At 36.7% G+C, this 22,703-nt stretch overlaps 1 protein-coding gene across 1 annotated transcript in view; it reads right to left on the reverse strand.

Moving 5' to 3' along the window:
- The window catches only part of TMEM135 (transmembrane protein 135), a 159,917-nt gene that overhangs the window by 77,146 nt on the left and 60,068 nt on the right, over positions 1-22,703 (reverse strand). Inside the window, exon 5 of the mRNA XM_005516175.3 lies at positions 14,085-14,150. Coding sequence (XP_005516232.1) covers positions 14,085-14,150 — 66 coding nt within the window. The remainder of the gene's footprint in view (positions 1-14,084; positions 14,151-22,703) is intronic.

Raw genomic sequence — 22,703 nt, forward strand, 5'->3', positions numbered from 1 at the left:
TCCAGAACTTCTAGCAGTGTTTCATACTATTCCTAGAACACCTACTTCACTACTGGGGCAATGAAATGCTTCTTCAAACATTGACCAATACTGTACTTATTACCAAGGGAGAAGCACACACAAAAATATTGTTTAGGGGGGAAAATCCCAGACCCTTATTACCATTTAGCTTCTTAAAACAAAAAATTAAATTCACGACACATACACATCACATTAAAACTGAATGGTGGCTTAATACTAGCAGATTTAATGCAAGAAGCCTCTATGAATCTGACCTGAGGTCCCTATGCTTTTAAGCAGAAACAAATCCAAGACAGAAACTTAAACAACAGAAAAATTAAGCAACTCCAAAAAATAAATACTTGAGAATTAAATTCTGTTATCTTCTGGTTTCTCTTGAAAATGTGTCTTCCATTGGAAAGCTTTGATATAAAAATTAGGAACTTTCTCAGGTCTTACCTATAATAAGTACTGAATCTCTAGCAAAGAGCTTTTGCTTCCAATTAAAAAACAAATGTTCACACCTGAAAGGTTTTGATTAATCATAAGACAGCCTTTCACAGCTGGATAAACATTCCTGTATATTCTGAAAGGGTATAATTTTGCAAAATCTACAGACATTAAAGAAAAAAATGGTTACGTTAAAAAAATCTTTTAAAGTATTTTCTCTCCCCCAAGTACAGCACCATTTTTATCAGCTTGTTAGGTCACCTGAGCTGAAACTACTTCAGAATCATGTAACACATGACAAATCAGGCCTTATCTTCAAAGGTGGTGGTGGGAAAACCCAAAGGAATTTCAAACTCCTGAGATACCAACAAAGAATTTAATTATTAAGTGATTTACTACAGTATTTTGATACTATAATCTCCCTACGGTACAGGAATGGCTCAAAGAAAAATTGAAGCAACCCTGGTTCATTACTGTATCTTCAAATGTTTAATGTGTATATTTTCAAATGTTTAATATAATGCCAGATAAGAACATCAGAAACAGAAACACGATTCTTTCTTTTTTAGAGATCTTGCATAAAATCCTATAAGATACCCTGAGGGAATTAGAGGAGACAAATCTGAACACTCATCTATACTGGGAAAATGACTGAATGAGGTATTTCAGCAATAAAAGCAGCTTTGTCTAAGTTTAGCTTTCCTAAAATCCCTTCTTAGGGAACCTTTCACATACAGCGCTGTGGGACTGAAGACATCTTAATAGCAGGCAGCACAGAAATTAAGTTGTAACTCATAGACAACCTTTCCCACAGTCTTCTGATCAGATGGTGAGGCCCCCTTCAACAGGCTGTCCCAGTTCTCCCAGTACCACTCCAGCAACACTGGTACTCTCTAACCACATTCCTCTGCCATACCTTTCACTTTGGGGATGAAGCTGTAGAAGCGGAAATCTGCTCCAGAAAGGCTCTTTCTACTTACTATAAGAAAAAAACTTTGTCTTGATAGCACCTTAAAAAAAAACAACTGTTAAATACTGGAGAGGGGAAGGGAAAAAAAATGGGGAAGGGTAAAGATGCAAAGAGGTAACTTCCAAATGCACAAACTGTTCTTCCTGCTTCAGACATAAGTATAGCATTTGAAATGCTAAACAGGTGTCACTTTTCACTCAAGAATTAGTAATGTAACCTCAAATTCTAGTTTTTTTGGCATAAAAATGCCTTGAGGTAAGGGACCAAGGGAGGAACATTTTCTTAGCCAGCTATTTGTCACCATATCCATTGCTGAGCAGCACTTTCATAGCTTTAAAATCATGTACTGATATTTTAATATACACCAAAACATTTCTTAGTCAATAGACTCAAATGTCTTTATTTCTGTCTTTTGTATGCAAAGTTCCACTACCTAGAACAATATTTCCTGTATTATTGACACATTAAAATAACCAAAATATTTTGTGCATCTCAATGCCAAAACTATTTGTAGAAACTGCATACACTGGAACCAAAATAATTTATATTGGGAGTACAAAAAAGATATTTGTTTAAGCCAGTTTCACAAGTACAGCTCACTGCTGGAAGAACATGCTTTGGAAAATAATTTTCTCCCACAGAAATTATTTCTTGATACCTACCACCTCTACTCGAACACACTGGTCATCAGCTGTTGCTTTTAAATGGCTCTCTGTTATTTAAGACGAAACAAGAGAATGAACTCAAGGATCTCTCTGGTGGCTACCAAGAACATAGAAAGATATATTATTCAATCTTTTCTTTAAACGTCATCACTACTATTCAGACGAAGTGAAGGGCACTTTCTTTAAGTCTGATAAACAGCTCCAGGGTCAGATCTGATTACATAAAAGTTCTGAGTTTCAGCAACTTAAAAGAGCTTTCTTTTTTTTTAAAAAAAAAACCCTCACATTTTATCAAACATATGTGAACTCTTCCAAATGTCAGGAATTCCAAGCAGTTTCCTTCTAACTGGAAAATTGTACCCACTCATGGTCTCTTCGCACAGTCACTTCAAAGTGAAACTGAGTTCAAGGACACACAGATGACACAGGGAAATTTATTTGTCTACATTTTTGTCCTGAATTTACACAAAGTCCGATGAGCTGTACTGAACACCATAGAGAACACTTTGTACAAAATAATCTTACTGAAAAGAAATATTTCCACATCTGCCTCTGTTCAGTTCCATCCTGCACAGACAGCAAAATGACACAGAGCAAATTCAGAGAAGTATATTGTAAATAAATGTTGAACTCTTCTTACAAACAAGTTAACAGAGATTTAAAATCCAACATGTAAGGGAGTCAAAGCACCTGCCAGAAAGGAGCTTTGTAAAGAAAGCAGTGCATCTCCCCCTTTGCTATAAACATTTCAGCAATGATCAAAAGGAAGCAAGGCTGTTACTGTTGGCCCAATAGAAGATTTTCTTCTAATTAAGAGTGAAGTTTAACTTCCAAACTTCAGTAAAATTCTGGAGGCAGACAAAGATTACAATTTATCCTATATTCCAACAATATTATTAGTCCTAAATTTTTAGCATGAAGTTCCCAGGGCAGGCTGAGCATCACCTTACATCACTGATGTAAGGATGGCTGAAAAGAACAGAGGTTGCCAAGTCACTGGGACGCAGCTCCACCAGAACTTAAAACTGCAGGAGACCACATGAGTTCTCAAGACCATCTTTCACTGCAGGTAACCCCATTAGTTTGTTTGTGATAGGAATTAAGTACATCTACTGCAGGACCTATTGCAAAATAAGCAGTGGCATTCTGCCCATAAAAAGAAGAGAGCAAAAGCCTACTTTTAACATGTACTTGTAGGACTCCAAATCAGTCACTTACCTATCCCAAGCCTCTCAAGGAGATGTTAATACTAAACTTTTTCCCAGCCTCTTCCCAAGTTTATTCAGGTAGTCAACTGTTCAAGGCAATATCCCTTACTAAGTTCATGTAGTTCCTGATACACATTGCTGGTGCAACTGTAATTCAGGTCTCTGGTCCATCTCTCATTACTTTGTCACATGACAGATTTATTTTGTGAAAGACCTCGTGCTTCCTTCATGAAAGGAGGTAAACTGAGATTGCATAGCGCAGATGGGGAGCCTCACCCTCATTACCTCAGAAAATGTCAGCCTGAGCAGCTCAAATTAAAAAAATATATGGGACCTATGTAATACAATGTAATAAATATAAGCCAAGGTTTGTAAGTATTCCAGGGATTCTGAATATAAGGCTAAAACAGTGTTGATTCCAATGAGTTTTTCAATGCTCTGACCTAAGATTAAAAAAAGAAAAAAAACAACTTCACGTACATGTTTAAATTATTATTTCCTGTCTATCAAAAAGCTTAAGTCACATGTTTCGTTAAATACTGTTGAAATCAAGGGGACCTATACACACTCTTAAACTCACTCCCTACTGAGTAAAGCACTAGAGCATGTGCTAAACATGCCCTTGGGAATTAGTGTCTCATGCTGCACACTCTGGCAAATATTTAGGCACATGTTTAGTTTTGTTACCATGAATATTTCCATTGATAAACATGTTCATAGCTGTTAACAGGAAAAAGACCTGGAGTATTACTAAGGAGGAAATTTATCAAACCAAATACAACTTCAATATTGCTTCTTTTTGTAAATTACAATCCCAGAGGTGAATGAGAAATTTCTCTATATGAAGAGGTAAGAGTAAGGGAGTCAAAACTGTTAAGGTGAAAAATATACCACAGATGCAAAGCAAATTACTGCCACAGTTGGCTAACAGAAAAGTAAATTTTCTTTGCTCAGCTTCCACATTTTTTCCATACTGACAGTTCTTTCAAAGGGCACGTAAATCCAAAACAGCATAGTATTTGCATTTTTAATCCCACATAATTAATGAGCACTTTTTCCTCTTACTTCAATCAGAACCCCCATATAAGAAAATATAAGCCAATTGATGCCATATGTCCCTCTGAACTGTTATTCCAGATGTATTCCTTGTATTCCTTGGAGTCACAGAATTAAAGTTCCTGTTTCCTTGAAAAATAACACATTCCAAAAAACTCAAATGAAACAATTTGAAGTATGACATAGTTTATTAATATGATTCATTTTTTGGGGAATGTTCATTTCCTTCTGCATTTTTTCCTGTAATCTAAGTAAAAAATAAAGGAACAATTTACCTATAACATATTGAATTAGCAAGAAGAACAAATGCATTTAGCTTTAGCTTTTAGCTGGCCATAATGGCTAACTAACACTTAGGCATTTGAGAACTAATGTTTAAGTTTTCATTTCCATCAGCACAGAATAACTTCACCCATAGTCTGAAGAAGTGTGATTTGATCAGAATGCTTGCTTTTAAAACACTGCAATGTTTCATTATCTTTTTCTTTAGCCTTGTAATAAGGAAAGAAATAAAAATGCTTTATTTTTGTGGGAATATTTGCTTAACTGAAGGTTAACTGTGCTCTAAGTACTGCAAACAGAAAATCAGAAGTGGGGAAGGGAGTTGCAGCAATAGCTTTCCCACACTGCCCTGCCAACAACCTCAACCTTGTTGGGCCATTTTCTCTAAGGGCTAGAAGTAATTAAGTTTCATTGCTAAATCAGTCTTGAGGCTGTCTTGAGCAGAAAAATCACTTATGCTTAATTGCATGCAGTGATGTGGTGCACAGTCCATTAGGCAGACTGCAGATACCAGTTTACTTCTTGCAGCTCTGCAGGGTACTTACAAATGAAAGGTCATTATTTTATCCAAGCAGTCACTTGTATAATATGTAATAATTTTTCCTACAGAAAACAATGGTACTTCAAAAAAGGTTCATATTTTAATTTTTGCTACATAGTTCTACTAAATATTATTTTGAGGGCTGTTTGGTTTAAAAGCTTAAGTTTCTGAAACTTAGAAACAACAAAACTGAATATTCATTCTACCATACTAAATATCTATTTAACAATTATAATTTTACCAATTATAGTAGAAATATTTAAAAAACAGAGTATTTAAAAGAACAAAACTGCCCATCATTTTTGATACAGGAAGATAAATATGTAATATAAATAATATGTATAGTCACACACATCTGCACATGCACATGGCCAGAGGAATGTTCTCCATGACCAAGAAACTCTATAGACTGTTTGCTAATCAGAACCACATATTTTTCACCTGATTCCATCAACAAAAAATTAGTTTCCATAAAACTGTAGCTGCCAGGAACAGATTGGTTTCATGGTTCAGAGTGGGAGAATTGTTCCAGCAGTTCATGCACCCTATCACTCCTGCTGCTGGCAGATAAGATCTTCACCTATTGCAATCACCTTGCACTGAGATATCAGTCAAGAAAGACAATATTATCCTTCCTAAGTGATTAAGTATTGTAAAAATATTACAATACATTATTACAACAATCAGTGCAGACTTACTACAGAACTTTAGCAATGTTAATTTCCATTAACATCCACTATTCCTGATTCTTAAGTACCCACTCCTGAGCAGTGAACCACTTGATTTTGCCAGTAACAACTTCCCAAACATTCATAAAGGTACCTAAGTATCTCAGGCTAGATTGCTGTCCTGTCATTATGCTATTATTCAGGTACAGGGTTGGCCTCATAGGGCAAATATATAGAAGTTCTTTAGAAGTTCTTTAAAAGAAGGAAGAACATCTAAGATTTTGAAGTCTGAAATAATTTCAGATCACTGGAGTATAGAACCAGTTTTACAATATCCAAAAAAGCCAGCTGTGCTTACCCAGCAAAGATCACAACCTGTAACATGACAGAAATGCTCCAGAGTCTCTTCTCCCTGCCACCAAATAATGTCACACCAGAAATACTACACACTGGTTTTGGTATCAGTTCCCAAACCTAGTAGTCAACCTCCCTATCAACAGTATTTTCCCTATACCTTCACATTTTGGAAAGAATAATGAAACCCTTACCCTTTATAAGCTGGAACTGCTTACCCTAGGTACTGTCATTCGACTTTTCTACAGCTTAAGAGAAACTTATGTAAATTTTAACTTTTATAATACTAATCAAGTATATGCCAAATAAAAGTAGGATTGTTCTAATTTTGTATCTACAGAAAAATGTTTGAAAATTTAGGTCTTTAAACACAGAGTAGCACACAGAATCACAATACGATTGTTTAGGTTGGATGGAATGGAAAAAGCTTTCTCACTGACTATAGGCGCATTCATCTTTTTTTCAGAAACCCAAAAAAAGACATTTCAAACTGGCATTCTGATTTATGCAATCTGTTAACATACAGGACAATTAAAAGTTACCAAAGATGACTATTATTTCTTGTTTGTGTGTGTTCAACAATACTTTAGTAAGTCTAACCCGGACTATGGACAAGAAGCACAAAATAGCTTGAATTGAATGAGAACACTGTTTTCCAAAATCACTGAATGTAAGTAACATTTACAGTAAAATTAAGACACTCCTCTCCTTCAAAGTGACTGTTCAGCCTGGAAGCAAAGGTTGCATGGAGACCTCATAGCAAACATTCAGCATCTGAAGGGAGTGTACAGGAAAGCCAAGAGAGGTTTCTTCATCAGGTCCTATAGTGATAGGACAAGGGGGAATGACTTCAGACCGAGAGTACATTTGGATTATTTGTTAGAAAGAAATTTTTTACTGTGAGGTTGGTGAGGCACTAGCACAGGTTGCCCAGAGAAGCTGTGGATGCCCCATCCCTGGGACTGTTCAAGGCCAGGCTGGATGCAGCTTGGAGTAACCTGGTCTGGTGGAAGGTGTCTCTGTCCATGACGGCGGGGAGATGGAACTAGATGTTCCTCAAGGTCCCTTCCAACCCAAACCATTCTGTGATTCTGTGACTGTACATTCAGCAGTGATTTAGCTGACACACATATATTTACACTGCAAAGTGTCAGTGAAAATGGCACGCACTCAGATGCTAGCAAAACTATTCTGCCAACAACTTAAATCAAACAACTTGCACAGAAACTGAGGATTAGTTATGTGTATGCTTTAGTAACACTCAGCATTCTTAAATGCCTAGAGGGATGTGAACAAATTCTCAGCTTTATCAGGTTAAGTATCTTCTTACAGTTACCTATTTCTTCAACTCTATGAATGAATTAACATACATCAGTATCAACACCACCGAAGTGAGAAATAAGCATTATTCAAGCATCAAGCTCTAGCAGCACCAACTTTGCTTTTCCTCATGTACAGGAGTAAAAATCTCCCTACACATGACCTTTATTCTTGCAGAACAATGGAGTTGCAGGGGGCAATTCTAGGGACAGGTTTTAAGTATAAAGCAAAATGACAGCTTCATTCCAAGGCCATGACATAGAAGACTAAAAAAAAGTAGATTGGGAGCTAAATATATTTCCTTACATTTAGTTTTGTTGCTATAATTTTTTGTCTTCTTTTACCATGCACTCACTGCTTTGCTGATGCCGAAGAGTAATAAATTTGAAATATATAGGCTAAGTACTAAGAAAAAAAAAAACAAAAAAAAAAACAAAAGAGAAGCCTTTAAAATAGGTTATTCCCTCCTTACTTTATTCCCTGCCAGTACCTTCTTGGTGAAACACACCTGGCCAGTACCTCTGGGCATAATTTAATTTACTTTTTAGCTTTGTGTTTCACTTCATTAAGGGAAGTTAAGACTATTCTAAGATAAATACATACCATGAGCTTGCACTAAAGAAAATTACAATAACAATAATGCCTAGCAAAATATATGCTAAATGCTTAATGTACTAAATTCCCTTGTTTCACTCCATGAAAAATAGACAGACTATATTTTCCATACACTTAAAAGAAAAACACAAATCATGAGTTACCTAGACATTATTTCACTTCTGTTTTGAAATTCAAGTCCTCCCAGTTTCCAAATTTGTGTGTTACATTTCTTCAGTGGTAGCTCTCCATATTCTGAAATATGTAGCCACTCTCCTACATTCAGATATTTCTACCTTAAATTTACACCAGACATGGTTCTACAGTGCATTAATTTTTCACATTCCCTAACAAATTAATTCCATCACATCACTTTAAAATTATTTACAACAGGTCAATACTCTATCAAGGCTTGAGATGATTTTTAGTAAGAAACAGACTATTCCTAGGCAAATGGCATATTAAAAGAGCAGGAAAGTTCTTCATATTCAACTATGGTTTTGAGACAAATTTTCCTTCTTCTCCATGATTAAAAATTAATTAAAAACCCATAGACCACTTAAAATGGATAACCCAGGGCAAGCTAGACCAATAGCACCTTCACACAACAGCATACATGGCAAAAACAGCGCTCAAACACTGTACACTGAAACAGCTCAAAGGCAATCTGCTGATTTCCCTCCACAGGGTTCAATTCTCAACCTCTCCCTCTCTCTCCAATCAAGCTTTAGTTTTCACTGCATTTAATCAGAAGAATTATTTACTTTTGACTTACTTCCAGATAACATAGATAAGGTGTGCCAGCCTTTGGCAATTAAATTACCTTTGAACTGTTACCCATTGTGACCTGCCAGAAGGATTTTCCAGATCCCAGTACTATTTTAAAATACTTCTGACACATATGCCCCAAACCAAAACCTTAAGCCAAAGGACTATAAAACAGTTCTATTCTTGTGGATACGTTTTATCCATTTGCTTATTCTTTACAAGAAGTTATAAAAGACAGGCTCCGTACTACTTCCAAAATAGATTCCACTAATGAGAAAGGTATAACTAGGTATGCCAATAATTTGAGTTGTTAAGTGATGGTTCAGAACACTCATAGGATACCTTTTTAATTTTATTTTCTTTGAAACACATTTCTTTTGAAAAAGCTAAAAATTATAAAATAATCCAGATTATTTTCTTAGGACAGAGAGAAGGGACCTCACTTTAGATGAACAGGCACTCAGACCTGCCTGCAACCAGCTCCCTCCTCTTAATTTTGCAAATACCTTTTGTAAAATAATAAAATAAAAGTAGGTAAATTAGCACTGAAACCTACTGGCACCTTGCATCTTACATGACATTCAGAAATACGATTTGGGTAAATTAAATTTACACTTTTTTGCAACATACTAAATTTTAAAAATACACGTTTTCTGTGTGCCAGCAATCCTTAACCAGGACAGGAAAACCCCAGAGGATAAGATCCAAGAGATTAACAATCCTAGAACCCCTTTATAGAGAAAAGAGATTACCATTTAATGAATACTTAGTTCCATGTCATCTTCTCATTACACAACTAAATATGATGACAGGTGTCATAATATCTGTTTTTCATGGCTCCATTGACAAGTAAAATTAAAAAGTTCCTCCTCATGAAAAAAGTAACTACAGTTACTGTTAATAATACGAAAGGCTCGTGTCCATATGACTATAATCCCACAGGCGAGTTTCCAGGAGCCTACACTGCACTCTGCTATGGCATAGTGGACTGAGAAGGAAGAGGGCAAGGAAAACCTGAGCTGGCAATAAAGTCAACTATGTACTCTCCTTTCCAAGGTTCTTTCAGTACATCTGTAGAACAAAAGGTAGTGCTGCATGAAGGAGTGTTTCATATTGCTGTTCCCACTGTTACATATTCACTCATAAAAATATTAAAGAAACCACATTTTAAAGATCCTTACTGAACCCCTTGCTCAATGTTTAGCTAAATCTGGTACCGCAAATGCATCATTGGTATTAACTATGAACACAAATCCACAGAAATTACTTTTAACAGGTATCTGGGCTAAATTCATAAAACTTTGCACTTCACGTTACTGAATTTTCAGAAAACACGCAGAATGCTGAAATCTCTTAAAAATAGACTTACACAAAAACAAAGACTTGTCTTCTTCCAACACAATCCACTTTCAAGCATGGTATATCATGCATGCCATAGCAATGCATACAGTTCCATGTATTACACTGCAAGGCAGTAAACCATTTTAGGCTAGAAAAACTTACATTTTTATGCTAACAGCCACAGAGATCATGAGTGGCTGGTATCAGTTGTGGCTCTCTAGGAATCATAACTCTACCATTAGATCTGTTGGCTGTGTCAGCCTATGTATTTCAAGCATTTTTTCCATTTAAGGGTTCAAGCCTCTCAGTTTATCCCCCTGCTGCTTCTCTATGTGGATTCATTTCCCTCATCTACAGGGGACTGAGAACATCAGTCCTTTGAGCTCATTGTCCTAACCAGATCTCTCCTTGTTTAGTATCTCCACAGGATATACACATCCTACGTGACACACTCATTCTGGTACATCACTAGTGCAATGTGAATAAAATTGGTCATTTCCAGTAAAATTTTGGAAGTTCTCTCTCTCTCTGTGTACAGTCACTGAACTGAGCTTGTGCCAAATGTATCCCATCCTGCTGCCAGGCACTCAGCAACTCCTCACAGCCTGTTGCTGCCAACCCTTACTCCCTTTCTTACAGCTCTCCCTTGGGGGCTCCAGGAAATGCAGAACCAGAAAGCGTAGTCAGTTCTGAAGCAGAAGACTCCTTGTATTCCTCTTCTCACTCATTTCAGCAAGCAGGCTGTTGCTGCTCTTGTTTTCTCAACCACAGCACTGCTGCTCCAGAACCCATACCCACAGAGACAGCAGACCTGTCTGGAAGAATTAATGGCAGCAGATCTGAGCCCCTTGCATGAAGACCAGAAGCAGAAGAAAGAGCTGAAGATGCTCTCTAGGTGGTGCCAGGTCTAGGCTCCCCAGATGCACAGCTCTCAGCTGTGCCAACCACCAGCTCTCAGCCTTGTGTCATTAATGAAATGCATATTAAGATTTCTGGACAGAAGCACAGCCATGGGATTTGGTGAAATCACACAATTTTTGGATTATTTGGGAACCAGCTAGAAGTGGTAACAGAAATGAATAAGACTCTACCTCATGCTCCACCCCCACAACAAAATAACTGACAGGAATAACTAATTATAATAAACAACAACATATTGAATCCTGAGAATGAATTACACTTCTGGATTTGATTCCCTCCCACGAGTGCTACTACACTTAAACCCACCCAGGAGCAAGAGAACTGCTGAGAAGATTCTTCAGGAACCGCTATGATTAATATTCCACAGTTAAATAATATTTGGCACTATGCACCCAATTTTGATAATTTGTTTTGACAGCATAATTATCTAAACTCTCAAGAGTGATTTTACAAATCAATTGCAAAAGTAGAAAGACCAAACCTATATAACCTCATTTTTCAATTTCTTAGAAGATAATAAATGAGAAACATAAAAATCCTATATGCATAAAGGCTTCATTAGGCTAAATAAACGAGAAACTGTTGAAAGGAAAAATAAAAGAGACTGCGCATGGGGACATTCAATAGTATAATTTATAAATCCCCTTGAAGACAAATGGATCAAATGGGTAGCTTTTCATGCATCCTGTTCTGTCTGTCGAAGAAATGTTTGCATATTAATTTGTTCAGTGGTACAGACAGAATCATGTCTTTTTTTATTAATTTAAAACAAACAGGTATGACTTTTGCCTTCTAACAGTGAACAGTTTTACCCTCTCTCAAATTTTAAATGGCATTACATTTTTAAATTCTGATGTGGAAGTTGAACAACACTTTTGCTCATTTGGACTGCTGCATTCATATTTTGAAATTTCCACTTAAAAAGTTTCTCTGTTTTGATTTTCACTGCCAAATTCACACTCATCAACTAGAATACAGTCAACTCCTGTTCATATTCAACTTTTTTTCTGTCTCCCTATCTACTATCTACTTATACACTCTGCAAATATCCAGAAATTTCTTGGAAGAGCAAGAAAAAAATTTTAGTACAACTTGATAATTGCATGTTGCTTCTGGAAAAATTAGTTTCATTTGAATAACAGAATTTCTCATTTTCAGATTAAATAAATTAATTTAATTAAAACTTAATGAAAATATCTCCGTTGAGCAAAAACATTTTCTGCTGCATAAACAATAAAAATACAAGAGGGAAGAAAGGTATTTTCTTGTTTCTCCGACTGCCTTCTTACGCAAAAAAGCCAATTCTGGACCATTAATACATGTTTTATCTATAAATTATCTAGCTTAGCCTTAACTGCATTACCACTGAGGGCCCAAGAATACCTCAGAAAAAGTACTCCATACACCATCAAGAAGTTCGCTTTCTCGCACTTCCTTTCTTGCTAACCATTGTTACATCTTCTCACCGCTTATGCTGCTGCTTCTCCTCTGCTTCTCTCTAGCCTTTGAGGTGGTTTAACTGATAAATGATCAGAAGGAATATCTGAAGAAAAAAGTAAAATTTTTTCTCCTTTATCAGTGAGGTAAACTGGCTCAACTGAACATGATTCAGAAATTACTAATACCATTCACAACAGACATCATTATGTCTGTAGTCGTCCCAGTATTTTGGATTGCAAACAGCATAGTTAGTTATTCCTTAAAAAAAACCCTATTATTTTATTTTTCCATAATTCACACCCTTCACTGGGAAACTACATAAACCTTTTGGGCAACCTGGTCATTAGAACAGAAAATTAAGTACCCTTCAATGAAAAAAAAAAAACCTGTAACCAGAGAATTTGGAAGGGATGCACATATTCAGTAACTGACACTTCTGGAAATGGCATTACATTCTTCTGTAGAAAATAGCAGTACAAAAAATTCATAGAGGACCCATGTATTCAGAAAAGCTAAAACTACAGACAATGCAGGCCATGATATCTCAGGTAAACCTTCAGACACTGACGAAGAGACAAATTATTTTGTCACAAAAAAGAGATTAAAGCAACCTCATCAGCATAAGGAACATTTTACAGCACAGTTGTGATTCCAGGGTCAGCATAGATCAAGATTCCAGACTGAACGCTGTGCCTCTGTTAAGAACTTTCCACAAAATTATTAGGAATTTGATCAAAATAATATTACCATGAAAAAATACTGAGGTTTCTAACACTGAAAAACCACACACACTGTAGCATCCAGCTGTGGCAATGCCCAGATCATTCCTCATTCCCAATGTCATGACTGACTGTAGTATTTTAGTTTTTAAATTAAATTCAACCTAAGTATAAATGGCACTAACTTAGATTGGAGATATTTAATCATCAACGTTCAAAACCATGTTTGCCAGTTATAAAACCATACAAAGAAGGAAAAAAATGTTTACCACAAACAGAAGCATGTATGAACAACATAATATTCAAATACATTTATTCTCTTTGGAATAATTAATGTATTAGTACTTTGTATATCACATGAAGTTACTATTTCTTGAAAAGAACAAAGGATGAAGTAACCTTTCCACAGCTACCCAGTAACAAATATTGATCTCCTGCAAATTTCTTGAGATTTGACAATCTTTAATAGAGAAAATTCAGTCCAAAAACTGGATCTCAGCCCTTGGCAAAGCAGCTGAAAGACTCTCTGGAGCCACTTCTATCATACAGCTAAGAAATGACTGAAGCAAAGAGAAGAATAGAGTGTTCTTTGAAAAATATTTCATTTCTGACTGGGCAGTATTTAAGTTCCTGAATACTGGAATGTAGGTATGCAAGTTATATATAGGCCAGCTCTCTTCACTTGCCTGAAGACAGCATCACTTCCAGGAATTTATAAAGTACTATGTTAATAAAGCATTATATTACACATAAATAAGAAACAAAATACAGATATATTTAGCCTTACTTCTCCATGTCTTAAAGGTGTGATAACTCCTCTTGCAACTGCCATTCGGAACAATGTTTCTGTGGCCTGCATCAACAAACAAACAGACAAATTCATTACTAAAAACAGACAACACAACTTATGACAATTCGTTTCAACTTTTGTAACTTTTACATTATCTGCTACCTTCTAGCACCTATTATTGCTCCAGTAACTCCTTTAGAACAACTTTAGCAGAGTTTAGGCCAGTGTTTATTGCAAGGTGAGATGTACTGAGGATTTTGGTCAGCCTAAGTAACCATTTAAGCAGCACATGATCCCTCAGACAACAACACAGCTGTTCCAGAAGATTCACTGAGCAGGTCAGAGATGCTAAGCCCCAGACAACTGTCCTCCAGAAGTTGTGAGGTAAAAGTGGGGTACTATGGAAAAAACAGCTATATGGTATTTCACAACTCATGAAACTTACTTTAAAAATTGCTGTTTAATAATACACACTTAAATATACAAATGAATATGAAAAAACAGTATGATGCAGCACTTTTCCTAAAAGCACCTGAGCCCCTCTTAACTCTCAGTAATGGGGGGATTACAAAACACAATAGTGTCATGTGCAAATGGCAGGGAACACAAATTTGGGGAAATCCTTAATTAGGTTGAATACCTTTCTGTGTTAGTTGCCCCATCCTTTCTTTAATCCAGTGAGACAACTGGCACATACTTCTGATACAGATATAGGCTACTGGCTTAATACAGACTGTAATATGTTCTATACCATCTACCTTTCTACAAGATGGTTGGAAAAAGGCATGAAAAAATTGGCAAGTTACATAAATTCACAGATTGGCACATCAGCATACACATGAACAGATTTGTTTTAAAAACTCATTTCCATAGCAAACAGTGAAGGTGGTTTCAATTTCAACTGTAAAAAAACATGGTTTTAATATCTGGTTCTAATTAAAAACATACCCTGACATTTAAGGATCTATGTTAAGGAGTAGTTAGCAAGCTGTGTGAAAAAAACAAAAAACAACAAAACAACCACATTTAGAAAGATTATAAATAAAAGCAGTTTGAAGTAGCTGATCTTCTGTCTAAACAGTGATTTTTAAAAAAAAGCATCTCAGTGCTTCCATGATTGCATGACTTGCTGGGTTCCCACTACCACTACCTTAAGACAGCTAAATCTTAATAAATGCAACATCAAAGACATCTCTTGGGATTAATTCCTCAGCCTTCCCTAGAGACAGATTAAGTGGGGTTTAGTCTATCCTAAATACTTTTCTGCAGAAAATAACTTAATAAAAGATGTTGCAATTACCTTACGTTCTCCCCACACACCTGTAAATGAATGTGTGCACTCCAGAACATTGGGCTGCAAAATCTATTGCTTAATTTACACCCACAAGGATGCAGGACAGTGCTCCACAGTGATTTCCCTTTTGAACCTTTCTTCTCTGAGAGATCAACTGAACCTCATACAACCTTTTGTATTTCACAAAATTGGCTTCCTTCACCAACATTTTTAGGGATGTTTCAACCAAATTGAGCATTCTGTCAATACAGCTAAGCTGCTTTTGCTTCTTTTGAAAACCACTGGTGTGTGTGACTTTCCTTTCACATCTACTAGTAAGAGATTTCTCTTAGTACACTTGCACTCACCTCATTAATGCTAGATGTCACAACCATTCAGAAACAAGGAAAAATCACAGCAATAGCAAACACAACATCACAGATGCCTCCCGGTGGACCACCCTTCACTAAGAAGATTAGCACTAAAAACACAGCTTCCTACACAAACTGCATGGTGGGGATGAGGCCACCTATAGCCATTGACTGACAATGAAAAGGCTGGAGAAAGGGCTGTTGGGGATTTTGGCATGTAAAATCCAAGAGGAAGCTTAAAGAAGTTCATCTTTCAAAACAGTGGCCAGGCCAAGCTTACTGTTGATACAAGCCTTAAGGTGAAGGAGGTGGACACTGGCAGAAACAGTTCAGGTCTGCATTCTTTTGACAAAGCAAACTAGGTATGAACATGCGGAAATTAGTGTAAGGCAATGTCTTTCAAGAAAGAAGACCATTATATAACCATTCAGTTTTTTAACACCTTCACAGAGCTATAACATCACACACACTAATGATAAAAGTAATCAGCTAGCAAACTTTTGCCAGTCTTAAAACGTAAATTTATCTGTAACACTTCTGTTTTTTCCAAGTTTCACACTGTCTTCAACTTCTATATTTTTCCCTTCTGCCCTGCAAATGCAGAAACAAACAGAATTGTACTGGAGCATATCCAAGGACGTACAGCAGCCCTGGGAAAGGCTCTGGAGCACAAGTCTTATGAGGAGCAGCTGAAAGAGCTGAGGGTGTTTAGCCTGGGGAAAAAGCAGCTCAGAGGTGACCTTATCCCTCTCTGCAACTGCCTGAAAGGAGGTTTTAACCAGGTGAGGGTCAGTCTCTTCTCCCAGGTAACAAACGTCAGGACAAGAAGAAGCGACTCCAAGTTGCACTATAGGGGAGGGGTTTAGATTGGTTATTAGGTAAAGTTTCTCCCTGAAAAGGGTTCTAAAGCACTTGGACACAGGCTGCCCTAGGAAGACTTTGAGTCACCATCCCTGGAGGTATTTAAAAATGTGTTGATGTGGCAGTTGAGACATGGTTTAGCAGTGGACTTGAGAGTGCTGGGATAATGGATAGACTCTATGACCTTAAGGGCATTTTTCAAACTAAACAATTCTATGATTCTGTCTGGTCCTGCTCAGGTTCCCTTGAACCAGCTTGTCTAGGCTCATTTTCAGCATCTCAAAGACTGGAGGTCTCACAACCTATGTGATTAACCTGTTTCAGCATTTCACAACAATGTTTTAAGTGACAAGCCCACAAAAAAAATGCAATTTAAGGATGACCTGTAAATTCCTTCTGCTTTCCAAAGAAACACAGCCCAATTCCTCAAATTCTCTCTAAGCAGTGGAAATGCTTTGTGCCAGTCAAGTGGAAGGCTATCCTTCAGTTTCTAGCTGTGACAAGCCAAGACACAAGGAAACCCAAAAACACAGAACATCCTGCCGGCATTCAAGCTGCACATGTTGGATATGGAAGAATAAGCCTAAGGGTGGAGAAAGTCAAAATATACATGGACTGAATTTTTTTTTTTTTTTGAATGTTAGAGACAAACTCCATCATACTTAATGCTCCATAAAGAATAGAGGAAAAAAAAAGGCTGCATGAAGAACCACAACAGCAATATAAAAACAGCAATATTCTTGCACACCTCATATACTTTCTAAAATTCTATTTATGATAATATCTTGCTGAGAGCAAAAGGATCCCTAAAGGACATCAAATCTACTTTGACCAAAAATCCAGTGTATTGAACACATTTTGCCTGACATATTCTAGGTATGTAACTTCAAATCTATGGAAGTTACCACTATAATAACAGTCAATATTCATGCTGCAAAAATATTTCCATATAAATTTTGCTTCATATGCAATATTGCATATTGCTTCAGTACCAAGTCTATTAAAGATATTTGAGTTCAAAGGACTTAATTTTAAATAATGTGCTAAAAGATATTAAGTATATTGAAATGGCAAGTTTATTTAATTGTATTAAATCTGCTAAAAATATGCAGAGTATTGCTATGTCACAAATCAAACTAGGCATAACTCTCCATTTAAGATATTTAAGAAATAATAATACTATCCTCAAAGAAACTGCTGACTAGGAATTTAGTTAATTTTTAACTGTTTTTCACTAAATATTACAATATAAGCAGATATTTTAGAAAGCTGTAAAAACTTGAGATTTATTTGCATTCAATTCACTCTGAATGCCATGGGAGTCAGAGGTTCGTAAGAAAGCAAACCATGTCAACACATGGTTTTAGTGATCTCAGTATGAAATAAATGTGTTGCCAAGATGATTGTTACTGAATCTTAAAATTGTTGCTCATTATAAAGAATGTGTAGTGCATTACATTATATGTGAGGTGAAATAGCAGCCTAACGTATGCTACCACTCTGTAACGCCGTGCAAGGTCTAATGTCATCTGCAGACAAAGACGACCAACTGTTCCCACTCCAACAAAGCAGTTGCTTCTGATCAAATTCTTTGCAAGTGGGTTAAAAAACAAAACAACAAAAAAAAAAAAAAAACACTTGTATGAACCAGAACTAAAGTGGAGGATAATTGTGCATTATTGATGGAAATGGTAGGAAAAACAGAAAGAGAAACATTGCATTAGATTCCAGATGTCTTGAATTTTCTAGGTATTCACAAAAGTAAAATGGTCTCACATGATACTTCATCAGAATAGTTACTGTTTTACCAAAGTTAAAACTTCAAATGTGAGACTGAAGAGATTGATCACACAAGTTAATGAATTTAGAAATGCAAACTTTTTAATCACCTGACAATTTTTGGCACCTACTTCTATATGTGCATTAAAAAAACCAAAACCAAGCAGAAAAAAAAATAATCAATTGAATTAAAATTTGAATGGTGCAAATCATTTATAAGAATAAATAAAGATGGAATACCACAAAAGACATTTTTCCACTCCTCTTAGGTTTGCTGATCTTGGATACAATAGCTAGTTGACAGCTCTGGCCTGTAAAATTTGTGCTTCTTTGTGAAAAGCAAATTAAATTAAAAAGGGTTTTGACAGTCTATCCAAAATCATTAATAACAATCTTTCAACTTGATTATATATGAACTATTGTTATAGCACTTATTAGCTAACCATCACCCAACTTTTGAAAACAAAAAAGAGTGCTAGGAAAAAAAAAAAAAGATGTGGTGAGATTCAGAAGCAATAATAACTAGAAAAACACAGAAGTTTCTGAATATTTTTCCTGAACTCTGTCCACAAAAACTCAAATGTAAAGCAACTGTCTGCATTTAAACCTCACTCAAGATGACAGATTTAACTGGGAAGCTTAATTATTGTTACTTTTGGTGAAATTACCACAATACCAAAATAGAATGCGTTGCCATTCTATATACTTTATAGATTTAAAATATTTTCAAAATGTTAAAATATAGCACTCAAGCTGAACTGAAGCTTTTAAAAGAACAGATATGCAAATTTCTATTCTCTGAAAAATCATAAAAAGTTCAATTAATTCCATTGTACAGATGTGAATTCCATATTTTACTCCACCTTTTACTTTGTTGAATGACTGAATGTCTCTGTCTTCATTACTGAACTATTGGAACCTTATTTGTACAATGAGTAGATCAGCCTGTATTTGACATCTGCGAGACACAAGCTCTTTCTAGTCAGCCATTAAAGATCAGGTAATTTCTCACCTTTACCTTCAATAAAAGTAACTTAACTGTGAACTCTCTAAAGTCTAAACAATTTAAACCCCAAGATAAAGCATATTTTACAGAGTTTATGAAAGCCTTGAATCCGTTTTCCAATACGTCTATAATTTTTTTCCAGGTTTAGCTTTCCGAATGTGTTACACCAAACACCCACCTTTGCAGCCCACAGTACTTGATCTACCTTCCCTCTGGTTACTTACCCAACATTTGTGTAAACAAAGCACATATCTGGTCATGTATCAAATAAGAAAAAGTACTATATAGAAATGTTCTTCTTTCTTAAATAATAAACATGTTGATTCCCTAACTCAGCCTCTCCACAAAGAGCTTTAAAATTACAAAACACAATGCTCAAGAAATAAACCAAGCGTGGTAATAACCACACAATATATGCTACTAAGAGCATGAAATAAAAGCATTTATATGTATTTATCTTAATCTGAACCCAGTAGTCTGCAGTTGTGGTATTTGTAACATTTGCCAAGATCATGATAATTGCTTTCCTTTTCCTGACTTCTCCTCTACCTGTTTTTCTCCCTTTCCTTCCTCCCAACCCCCTCACAAAAAAATGTTTGGTATTTACATTGGGATTCCTGGTCCCAGCCTGTAACTGGCTTTCACCTTTTTCTAGTTTTGTCTGCACAAAGGATTGAAGGGCTCAACATTGCAATTAAATAAGTTTCAGGAAGACAAAATAAATAAATAAACCCAGCAGTATAATACTCATGAACTGAATTATCCACAAACCAGGCCAGCAGCCAGCATGGGAAACTGGAGAAATAGGACATTTAATCTCCTCTGCCTTGACAGAAATGCTAGAGAAAGAAGGTCCAAACAAGCCTGTCCCACCATCATCATGGGGCAGAGATTCTTCATCTGAGAAATGATCCACTGAAGCCAACTAAAACTTTCCTTCTTTCCAATCACACAGCAGAAAGACAGCAAACAGCTGCAAGTCAGCCTGCAGAAAGCAATGATAACTGTCAAACCTGGTTTTGATTAGTAATGCTGCCAGAAAGACCAGACTGGCCAGACCAGGAATATGTAAGCACATTTGTTTGTATAGTTAGTGACCCTCCCAGGATTTAGGGGCAGTGCAATCTTCAGATTCCCAGCTCCAAAATGGTGAGAAGGAGCACTATCATGCTCCATCTCCCTCTATCCCATTTCAAACTGATCCATGGAGAACTTTGCTGCTGCCTGGCCAAAGGCTGCTGGAGAAACAACATGCAGAAACATCCAGTCTGACAAGGCTTCATATAGTCACCAAGTTTTCAGGATAAAGGGGCAACACTGCAGTGAGTCCAGAGCTGTAATGAACTCCAACACTATACACAATCATTGAATGGCTTGGGTTGGACAGGACCTTTTAAGACCCTCTAGTCCAACTGCCCTGCCATGGGCAGAGGCCTTTTCCATTGGACCAGGTTGCTCAAAGCCACATTTAACATGGCCTTGAAGACTTCATGGGATGAAGCAGCCACATCTCAGGACAAACTGTTCCAGTGCCTCACCACCCTCACAGGAAAGAATTTCTTTCTTGCGTATAATCTAAACCTGACCTCTTTCAGTTTAAAACCATTGACCCCAGTCCTGTCACCACACTTGTAAAACGTTTGGACCCATCTTTAAGTCCACTTCAAGTGCAGTGGAAGTGCAAGTGAAAGGTTGCAGTGAGGTCTCCCTGAAATCTTCTCCAGGCTCAACAACCACAATTCTCCCAGTCTGTCTTCATAAGGGAGTGCTCCAGCCCTCTCATCAACTCTGTAGAAATGCTCAAACAGGTCCATGTCCTTTTTACGTTGGGGACTCCATAGCTGGACACAGCACTCCAGGCAGGGTCTCATAAGAGCTGAGTAGAGGGGCAGAATCCCCTCCCTCATCCTGCTGCCCACACTGCTTTGGATGCAGCCTAGGATGAGGCCAGCTTTCTGGGCTGTTAAGTTGATGTTCCCAGGTCATGCTGAGCTTCTCATCCACCAACAGCACCAAATTCCTCTCTCCAGGGCTGCTCTCAATCCATTCTCCGCTAAATCTGTATTTGTGCTTGGGATTGCCCCAACACAGGTGCAGCATCTTACACTTGGCCTTGTTGATTATCCTACACTTATTAGCACATCTTTGCCTGTCCATCCATTCTGACTCTTTGCTGTGATTTAGTGGCCCCTCACCCTCCTCATCTTAGGAGCATTGGTGAAAGAAAGCAGTCGAGAAGACAGGGTGTGTCACACAGCAACAGGAACAATGATGTTTCTGTAGAATTCATTCCCAAGCTGTTATAAATAAGTGAAGCCAAACTCTTCTGCCACACAAGTTAAACAAGATTGAGGTGAGTTTTCATGGTCCACCTGTAGTTCTTTGGTGAGTTATTGGGACAACAGAGAGAAAAATCGAAAGATCCTTGATCTCTCTTCTCCACTCTAACCCCTGAAAAACAGCAGAGATTTAAACACCAGCAAGGTATTCCAGCAGCCTTGGGTCTTGTAACAGACATTCACTGTGACCGGTAAATTAATGAGAGCTGCATATTTAGACAGCCTTCTTTCATATTATCCAAGCACATGTTCTGCAATTCCAGACTAATTTAAACAGTCATTTACAATTCCTTTATCTGCCTTCATTGACCAGAATTTCTCGTTAGCGTGAACTCTGAGCGGGTTCAATTCAGTACTTTAGTACATTCCCTACAAGTTTTACAAGATTTACATTTAATGTGTTTCACAACCAGGGCCCTTTTTCTTTAGGGGATTACCTCACCTTTTACATTTCCCACTGGTAGCAATTTTAAGTAGTAGCTCTCTGTATCTGCAAATGGAACAAAAATTTCTTTGTAGCAATTGGTTTGTTTCCATGTATTGTGATTTACACACAGTGTTATGCGCTAAACTAATATGAATCTAATCCAAAAAAACAGTAATTTATCATGACCACGGTATAAACAGTACCATAGATTACATTGACTTTGAATGAGACACTTAACTCACTTCCCAAACTCTGTGTTTAAACATGTATATGTCACACAATCTTTCAGAACTAATTAGAAACAGAACACACAGGTTAACACAACTTCATTTTTGGGGCAGCTTATAAAAATGCCTCCCTACTCTGCCTAGAAAAATTCTGCTAATGGTAGACAACAGGTAAATTGCTTTTGAGGATGAATATATCTATTCTGGTGATGATCTAACAAAAAAATAGTGATTTATTTTATCACATGCTCTTATCTATAAAAACAATTAACTAAATCAGATGCTGATTGTGATTGAAAACACTTAATACAAAAAAATCAGCAAGAAAATTTA

This window comes from Pseudopodoces humilis, chromosome 2 (assembly GCF_049639895.1).
Source record: "Pseudopodoces humilis isolate 2021_Gansu_Grassland_sample_001 chromosome 2, ASM4963989v1, whole genome shotgun sequence".
NCBI lineage: Eukaryota > Metazoa > Chordata > Aves > Passeriformes > Paridae > Pseudopodoces > Pseudopodoces humilis.